The following is a 10126-nucleotide window of genomic DNA, read 5'->3' on the forward strand; positions in this document are numbered from 1 at the left end:
CATTATGTCATTGTTGGGGGGTTGTCGCACTCTGCGATATAGCGATAGTTCATGCTGCTAGCGCTGCTTGTAGCTCGTGATTTTTGGAAGAACGCCAAACTTTTCAAAATAACCGATCCAAATCAATAGCGAACACGTCACTTGACATACAACATCATATTATACGTTCTTATATAAAGCTGCCATTTATACATGTAAGATGTGTCATATGAGAATCCCGATTTCTGAAGTAGAATATCCCGTGTATATAATGATGGCAACCCAACCACAGTGACTGACATGGGACTTTGTTTTGAACATTTGTTTGACGACGCAACAATGTGTTCAAATATACTACGCCGATACTTAAAATAAAAAATAAAATGTAAAATCTTCAAAATCGCAGTTCTAGTACAAAATTCAGTTTTATTCATCTTTACACATGTAAAGTGCCAGACATGAACTTTCTTGTATGAAAATGAATTCCCAGGTGACATATAATAAAAATATTATACTATAGCCTTGATATTGGATTGTATGCCCTCGGTGCAAGGATACGATCAGCACTCCGCTACGCGTCGTGCTGATCATATCCTTGCATCTTGGGCATATAATCCAATATCAAGGCAATAATATATGATATTGGAGGGGGGGAAAAGCTGAATTTAGAAGGACAGTGGCGAATATTCACTAACATCCGTGACCAGCCGCATTACCCCGAACATCACCGATCATTTCCGAATAACTGCGATCACATCGCAAACGCTGGCTCTACGTACAGGGACTTATCAGGGCTCTGACTGGCTGGTGTAGGTAAGCTAACAATTTAGAAGTTAAGAACGTACGGTTTTCCTGGACAAAAAATTGTTTTACAAATACTTGTGTCTACAATTACCAAAATTTCTAATCAGTCGATCGCGAATTCGTCATTTTTACTTATAACGTGGTCGCCAGGCCAGATCGCGATCGGTCAGAGCATGGATGTACTCAATCTGATTAAAATCCGATGTGGTGAAAGCGGCTAGATGTCCTTATTTACCTCTATTCATCGTGTTGTGACGTTTGTTTTGTTCGGAGTGATCGCCGCCTTCCCAATCTGATTAAAATCCGATGTGGTGAAAGCGGCTAGATGTCCTTATTTACCTCTATTCATCGTGTTGTGACGTTTGTTTTGTTCGGAAATGATCGCCGAAGGCGGCGATCACTCCGAACAAAACAAACGTCACAACACGATGAATAGCGGCGATCACTCCGAACAAAACAAACGTCACAACACGATGAATAGAGGTAAATAAGGACATCTAGCCGCTTTCACCACATCGGGTTTTAATCAGATTGGGATGTACTACTAGTACTAATACATCTATGGTCAGAGCATATTACCCATGGATGGGCTGCCACGAAAACTCTGTGAGCATATCCTGAGTCAAAGTTTCAGTGGCACAAAGTGGGTTATAGCCAAATAAGTAATAGTAGAAATAAATCCAAACCATTCTATGGCTATGCACCTTTATCAATTATCAAGTCTAGGGACACAACAACCCTGAAGTTTACGAATCGATGACTTTGTCAACTCTCGATCTATTCAGTTTCTCGCCGAAAATGGCCCGGGCGAGTGATCGTGTGGGCGGGAATATACAAGAGATCTCGGCCCCTCGGAAGGATTCCGTTGATAACTTGAGCTCTGTTAGTAATTAATGAAAGCTGTATCTGAAATTCCCCTCTGTTGTTATATTTTGCTGAAGTTATATTCGGCAAGCTAGTCGGTTGATTAAACAAATGATCGTGATCGATCAAGTCTACGGCTGGGCCGGCCGGGCTATGCTACGGGTATGTACGTAACGATGTTACCGTCCCTCTACCTTCCGTGCCTCCAACGCAGAGCTAGGCCACAACGCTGCTTAGATCTATTTGTCATTCATTATTCTGGTCTGAGAAACACAAATGCACCTGTTCAGTTAAATAAATCATGTGTGGCTTTTAAATGAAAAAGAAGTGCATTGTTGATTTTTTGTGTGTTTGTAAATTAGTGTTCTGTATCTTATTGTTTGTAAACTTTTTGGGTATGTGCATACATGTATGTGTTGTTTTCATGAGTCACCATTTATGTTACCGTCAATACTACGAGCATGTGTAATTTTTCACGATTATTTATTTTCATTACGAGTGAAATTCACACATGCACAAGTAAGCGATAATGAATTAAAATTGTTTGTCAAATTTACCTGGAACTTCGCAAACGTTCCTCGGTGCAGTCTGTAGATGTTCGCGACTGTGTGCGTTGGAGTTACATGTAATCAACTCGTGCGAGGAAAGCTGAACATCTGTTTTGTCACTGTAAAGATAACCCCTGTACATATGTGCCTTCATTCCCTCCCAAAACCACAATTTGAAGGAATTGTTTAATATGGCATGTATATATATGTGTGTGTAAAATGAACAATGTATTTTACAGGATGGGGTGTATTTACGACAAGGCAATTTCACAGGGAGAATTTCTGCTGCAATATCCAGGAGAGCTCATCACAGCCACAGCAAAAACTGGTAATAAGAGGGAGGAAGAGGTGCCCAGTGTTTTTCGGTACTTTTTTACTTATAATAGTAGAAGATGGTGGTAAGTTGATACAGTTCATCCAGTATATTTTTACAATTCTATTTGTATAAAGTGAAGCCTTCAGCTATTACTTGTGTACAGTTTTGTATCATAGTGAGACTCATATCAATTTCCTTGTGCATGAACAGCTATTGTGATGTGTAAAATGTTTTTTTTTCTCTCTCTCTGGATTTGTTCACACTTATTTTTACACAATAAGGGGAGAACCATTTGATTTCGGGGGTGGAGGATGGAAGAAATGGGTATGTCAGCAATTTTATTTTTCAGTCACAGTGACAGCAATTTTTTTGTCTCTTGTCAGTCCTGCATCAATTGTTCTTCTTCTATACAAAGAAGCCATACAGATCTGAGATGCAATTTTTTTATGATATACTAGTAATTTTCTTCACAATTCCTACCCATGTGCAAACTTTTTTCTTAGTTCTTGAGAAAGATGTCATGTTCTGTGGTTAAATGTATTCCTAAAACAAACAGATTTAGGCCAAAGTAACAGGGAGAAACTATATTGTAACATTACTGATCATGTCATCTTTCTTCCAGTATTGATGCCACAAAGCCACCCAGGTCCACAACTTGGCCGACTTGTCAATCATGATAGAAAAGAAGCAAATGTTAAAATGAGGGTAATTGAAGTACATGGCAGACCATTCCTTGCTCTGTTTGCCCTAAGGAACATTGATGTAGACAAGGAAATTTTATATGACTATGGGCCCAAACAATTGCCCTGGGAAACTAAGGTAAGTACAAACAAGTCACATGAAAGAAGTGTAATGGCTGATTCTACTGATTACACAGTCATGTACCTTGACATGTTTTTAATGGTTTTGTTGAACTCTTTTTGGTTGTTTCCATCATTTCTGAGAAATTCAGTCACAATTAAAGATGTGAAATGGAGTCAACATCTCCTATGTTAATTTGTTTCCTGAATGTACCAATACTTTTTTTCCTGAATCCAAGTTTCTGACCACCTTAAGCGACAACATGACATTGTTTTGTGCAGTCATGTAAATACATTTTGAAATGGCCCTTTCATATGTCTGTGTGTAGGTTATATACATGTGGCCCTTGTTACTGAGTTGCTGTGACAATGTGTTTATATACATTTTTAAGTGTCAACACAAGTCAAAGTTATAAACATGTCCCCCCCCCCTAAATGATCATTTTTAATGAATTGTTATCATGCAGCATGTACATGTTGTGAAATTTCCCTGTTACTGTGTGATATCAATATGGTTATCAGTGTTTTTTCTAAGGTTGGGGAACGTAGGTAACTTCATTTGTGACTGTGGTAATTAATACTCTGAAGATTAGCTTGAATATAGGCGTCATAGTCCCAGGGAACCCTGGTAAAATTTACCAGCTTATCGTCCTTAAATAAAACACTGATTATAGTATTTCCTCTTAGACTAATTGTTTGGCATCCATAATCAAAACATTTATTTTGATCTATATATTGTTACAGGTACCAAGTCCAACATTAGTTTTTGGACAAACATGGTCAGATAGGAAAGATGGTAACCAGAGAAGGGATGAGAAGAAAGCCCTTACAGATGTTATGTCTACCAAGCATGCAAGTGATGGACAGCTATGCCTTTAAATTTGAGTATCTTTTTTTTGAGGATGACATGTATTTTAAATTATTTTGTTGAACTCTTTTGGGTTGTTTCTATCATTTCTGAGAAATTGAGTCACAACTAAGGATGTAAAATGGAGTCAATATCTCAGCTGAAGTGATAGTTCTCTAGAGTTCTAATGGATTGTATACTGACATCACATAGTGATTTATCGATTTGTAAAGTTGAATTGTATAAGCAATATCAGCAATGCTTTGCACTTCAGGATAGTGAAATAGTCCTTTTTATGAGGTTCTCCTTTCTTCAATACTCTCTCTTATGTCAACTCCCACTCTCTTGCTCATGAGATATTGTGCCAACAGTGTTTATAGGTCATGTACATGCAGCATACACCAAAATGGTAAACATACTGGTTGCCTATAGCATCATCATACATCCACCTATGTCAACACTTGACCTCACTGGCACCAAGTCAGGCTGTATAAAAAATGGCCCCATGCAAAGGCACGGAGGTGAAAGCTGTGTCTGTCAGATGCCATGTCACCTAACACAAATACACATACATAAAATGTTTTGAAACCCTGTGTATTGAGGCAAAGGTTTACACTATTGTAAATATTAGCATCAATTAAAGTCATTGGAACTTTTGTTTCAGAACAACCCCCACTTTCACGACCTGCACAAAGAAAACGATGGACAAAAGAAGATGAAATGAGAACAATTGAGTACTTTTCACATTGGATTTCCAGTGATTTGCCTGCACCTTAAGATCCAATGTTGAGATTTGAAGAAGAAATTACTTTTGACAAAGGATATTTTGATGTAATGTAGACCTTGGATTCAATGTTGGACCCAGTGTTTTGTAAGGTCAAGATGAACGTCCGGGCATTAAACCAGAAATAGTTGCAATGAGGTTTGGAAGAGCCTGTTTGTATAATGATTGTTGCACGATGAGGTACAACTTCAATGTTATTATCTATTGGGTACAGTAAATAATAGCAAACTCTCCTGTTTTATGATGCATGCCTTAATATGTTGTTGATAATTTGAAACTTTATATTGAGAAAATGGTAGTCCCAAGACTGGAAATGATAGTCTCAGAGGGATGTAGACCTATGATTAATTTCATGATTTGCCTTCCAACTACATGGTTTAGACATTATTTTGCTGAAGTCCAACTAGAGGAATTACCGTGTCATATCATAAGTCAACAGATTTGATTAATGGCTTAGTTTCCCTTTTCTATTCAGATCTTTGTTAATGAAATCTGATGCTGTTAGATTTATGTGCGATTAATGACTATCGCTTTTATTTTACAGGTAAAGATGCATGCATGAAGTTTCTAGAGAAAATCCACAAATTCACACCACCTGGGTGAGAGTAAAAGAAAAAGTTAATAATGAGAAGATCAGGAGAAAAAAACTTCTGGAGAAGGAAAAGCTGTAAACTGGATAACTTTGCTCGGCCCTCAACATTTCAAAGCTTATTAAATCGATGATTGTCCATTATTGTCAGTCATCTGCCATCACTTTGTTCCTGTTTTGAACTGCTTCTCATAATTTTCTATTACTAAAGATTTTTACAATTGAAATGTGTTAAAATTGTGTTGAAATTAGCAACATTGTACTTTTGATATTGATAATGAATTTAAATATCAAAAAATGAATTTGAATACCAGTGACTTTAAAATAGCAGGTAATAGAAATGTGAGTGAAAACTAAATTAAAGAAATGTCATGATGGGTATTTAAAATGTAATAAAGTGTGTTTTAGCTGTTGTTGATAAACCGTTATGATCTTCACATGTTTTAGTCACCAATGAATTTATAATGACAAGTTTTGTAACTACCATATCAGTCTTTTTAAAGAGATGTAAAAACTCAACTTACCATTTTCTCAATATAAAGTTTAAAATTGTGTTGAAATTAGCAAGATTGTACTTTTGATATTGATAATGAATTTAAATATCAAGAAATGAATTTCTAATGTTTTGAATACCAGTATCATTCAAATGTTAAAGATTACCAATGAAAAGTTGAAAAAAAAAATTGGTCAGTTTTAAGCTGCAGCTGTTTTTTGATAAAGTGTTGTGAATTTTGGAAGTTTTTGTCACCTATAAATTTCAAACAAGATGTTGTAGTTACTGGTTAAAAGTAAAAAAAGTTAGGCTGTTTATCAGATGTGTAATTGGAATTCTTGATTTTTTCCATTGTTGTCAAAATTTGATAAATTTCAATTCTGTTGACATTGTTGAATTAAAAAACTTCCCAATACCAAAAATGTGAAGCATTCCTTCTAAGAATAAGTCATGTTTTGTAGCTGTTGTTGAATTCAGATGTTTTGAAATGAATTTGGATGTACATTTCAACAAGTGTATGGTACTCACCAAAAGACTACTTTGACATCGGGAAATCAAAGACATTTTATTTGTTTTAAAAGCTGAGCACACTCAGCTTAAAGCCATGGTAACGCTGATTTTTGGCTATTTTTACAATATTTTTTGTTCCTTGTTTCAACTACAATTTCTTGTTCGACTCCCCAAAGTACAATAAAATGCCAAGTATTTGGTAGCTTCTCAAAACAGCTGTTATGTGTACAATCAGCAATATTATTGTTGAAAATTGAATTTTAGTCCAGACTTGAATTCATTTGTCAACTATAACAATAGTCATTTCTCATATGGGCTATGTTGAGATTCTAAAGTGTGTGCATTTCATCATGCTTCAGGAAGTACAACCGGAAACTGGAGTTTATACACAAAACTAAAATACTGAAAACAATGGTTAAAAATCGGTGCTACTGGGGCTTTAACTTTGGACTAACATTGTGTTCAGTTAGAAAATAAAGTGTATATGTGTCATTTAATGTGGGCATGTGGTCCTTTAACATGTGCAGGAGGGACTTTTTCAAAGATAGGAATGCATTTTGAAAAATACATGCTTAAGTTTTAAAAATGGCATCTTGACTACACTCTCATTGAAGCCGAGTATATTGTACGACTCTTTGCGAAGGTTGCACAGAACACTGGAAGTCTTCACTACTGGAATAAAAAAAGCATACTAAAATACCAACTACCAAGATTCAAATCAGACCTAACTAGTAAATGCGCACCCCTTGCTTTCAGTTTTGGAATCATCAATATAACATAAAGTATGTGATTTCAAATCATGTAATGATCAGGGAGATACCATCAAAGTTCTTCCCTGTGGTCATAGTTGTCATGTGAATTGTTTACAATCATCAGAAGGCAAGTGTACTGTCTGTCTTCCATTACTACTTGCCAAAGTAACAGAGCTTAGTAAAAGCTTTAATGAAGCCATTCTTACTCCAACACAACACAGGATAAGAAACCAATCCAAACAAAATGACAAAGATGTGGACACCGATGACACCATCGACATGAACACCACAAAAGACAGTGAACAATACATATCACAAGCATTTAAAGGCAACACGACTCACTACATACAACAATATCCACTAATACAACAGCCTACACAAGACCACCAACATTAAAATCCCCATCAACCACAGCAGAACAACAGACGATGGGCTCACTATATGGTCACACACAAAAGAAACGATCGCGAGGTGTCATCACATGTCCTCAATTACTACAACAAACAAGACATAAATATTACATTCCACAACATCATGCACTCATTAACATAAATCCCATTTCCATCATTTATAGGAGAGATTAAACTTTGGGCATTGCCGAAACACATATCTCATTCTACAATTGATGGCCGTGATGGAAGCAGTGTTCACTTATTGCAATAATATTTGGCAACACGTATCGGAATAATTTAATCTAGCATGTGTCTCTCCCACAACAGGCATTACCACCACAGTGGTTTGAGGCGACACTCACAACATTGTGAGAAGGCAATTTATTTCACTTGCGACTTATGTGATAGCACCGTGTTCGTCTCTTATTTGGCTGATATCCGAGAAGTCTGTTGACTGCATTGTGAAATTGTTCTGACGCCACCAACTTATTGTGAGATTTACACATGGCTGTTAACTGTTTTGTGTCATTAGGGGGCGTTGTTTCATTTAATACATGCCGTGCGACCATATTGCAGAGCGATTTCAAATGTGCACTAGTTTCTGGTTTTACGACGGACTGTAGAATCTCTTTTCGTCTGATTTGTCTCTCGGTGTTCATTGATATGTTCTATACATTCTGATCCAGAAATGTGACAATCTATGAAGGTCAAGCTAATAGATTTTTACAACAGATTCATTACTCCAAAACTACTTGAAGAATGAATCAGTGATACCAGACTCAGTGATTGTATTTGTAGATAAAAAAGAAAATACAATGGTGAGATATTACATTTACATTTTAATGTGCACAGAGATATAGTTCTTCAGGGCTAGGACTAATTTTTAGAGTAAACATCTTTTTGCTTGACATTCATACATTGCTATTTTTACAACCTTTCCCAGTAAACTTTTATAAGTTTCAGTCAAAAGAGATACTTGCATGATGATAGATATCTTGACAACTGAACTGTCACAACTCAAAGAAGACTTGTGATAGGACAGGTTCCTTGTATATAACCATTTGAATTTTTCAACCAACGATTTCTTAAGTCACACATTCGTTACATTAGACAGTGCAATATAAAAGCTTGTAACTTTAACACTATGTGGATGTGTAAACTATTCAAACATGTACATGTAGCAGACAAAGATGACAATATGGTGACACTGTTTGACATCTAATATGAATTGACTGGTACAAATTATTACTTGTAAATATTGACAATTCAAATGATTTTTTAAATATTTGGAATGATGAAAATCAGTGTCATTTATACAATTTATGTACATACTAAGGTGTACAGCTTTAATACTTTCTATATTTACAAGTACCCAATCTTCATAAATTATCATAAATAATACATATATTTAATTTCAAAAATTACATCAAATTAAATTATACTCTTATCATGCACACTAAAAGTCTGATTCAGTGATGTTGATAATTTCAGGTAATGAAACGTAAATATTTTTTAACAATTTAGTAATGAATAGTTCGTATTGCATATTCAAGGGTTCGAATTACTTGCGAGCAATGTTTCATCTGTTCAAGTTGACAGGCTTTGTTAGACTGTCAACAGTCGCTCGCGCCTTTTTCCCCCTACGTTTTATCTATAATCGCATACTGGTATCGAGGGCCGAAGGGTGACACGTTACCCATAAGTAATTGGAACCCTAGGTCATGTAACAAGAACTATTTACTAATGTTCTTCAGCAACCTGGGGAATGTATTTGTGAATTATTTCAGAAAGATGTTGTTCATAATATTAAATAGCTTTGTACATCAAATGTAAATGTATCTTGAAATATTACACACACTCGCACACACTTCAGATTTGATTTACGGATCTTTTGAATTTTTTATCCAAAAGTGACATTTTTGCTACAAATTTTTCAAGTGTCCCGGTTCGCTTGTGCGCCTTTTTATTCTCGACATTTCCCGGAATTTATTTTTTTGGAAACATGGATTCAGACGAAGCTTCATTCGATCTTAAAATCGATTGGGGCGATTATCGCAACTAGATTCACTACGAAAAAAATCACTGTGCAATCCTTCAGTCACATCAAACGACAGATTTTCAACACCATTTTCCGAATTCGCAGTTTAAGAAGAGCCTGGCTGGACGAGAAAGTACGACAGCGAACAAACAAAGCCACAAACTGGATCGCATCACTTTACACCGAGTGAAAGTCATGGCGGGAACGCCAGATTGACACGTTGACGGACCGTGCATGTACACATATTACCCAGTTGCATCTTTAGAGTCAGCGGTTGCTGTATGTCTGGAACGTTCCGGTAAACAAAAATCACGATTTCATTCGATGTTTAATTGTTCTCATTGAAAATGTGTTCCCATAAATATGTACTTGCAATGTTTGGGCGGAAATAAACTGTGTTGTTAAAATGT

At 36.1% G+C, this 10126-nt stretch overlaps 1 protein-coding gene across 1 annotated transcript; it reads left to right on the plus strand.

Annotated features, from left to right (window-relative positions):
- The first annotated feature begins 2435 nt into the window (after window positions 1-2435).
- LOC144435151 (N-lysine methyltransferase KMT5A-like) lies at window positions 2436-4190 on the plus strand. The gene is made up of 3 exons (XM_078123721.1): window positions 2436-2523; window positions 3134-3330; window positions 4056-4190. The coding sequence occupies exons 1-3, from the start codon at window positions 2436-2438 to the stop codon at window positions 4188-4190; spliced, it is 420 nt and encodes a 139-aa protein (XP_077979847.1).
- Window positions 4191-10126: the final 5936 nt, after the last annotated feature.

This window comes from Glandiceps talaboti, chromosome 1 (genome assembly GCF_964340395.1).
Source record: "Glandiceps talaboti chromosome 1, keGlaTala1.1, whole genome shotgun sequence".
NCBI lineage: Eukaryota > Metazoa > Hemichordata > Enteropneusta > Spengelidae > Glandiceps > Glandiceps talaboti.

Coding starts and splice junctions, on each gene's coding strand:
- LOC144435151 (XM_078123721.1), top strand. CDS start 2,436: ATGGGGTGTATTTACGACAAGGCAATTTCACAGGGAGAATTTCTGCTG. Junction 2,524..3,133: donor CACAGCCACAGCAAAAACTG/GTAATAAGAGGG, acceptor TCTTTCTTCCAG/TATTGATGCCACAAAGCCAC. Junction 3,331..4,055: donor AATTGCCCTGGGAAACTAAG/GTAAGTACAAAC, acceptor ATATTGTTACAG/GTACCAAGTCCAACATTAGT.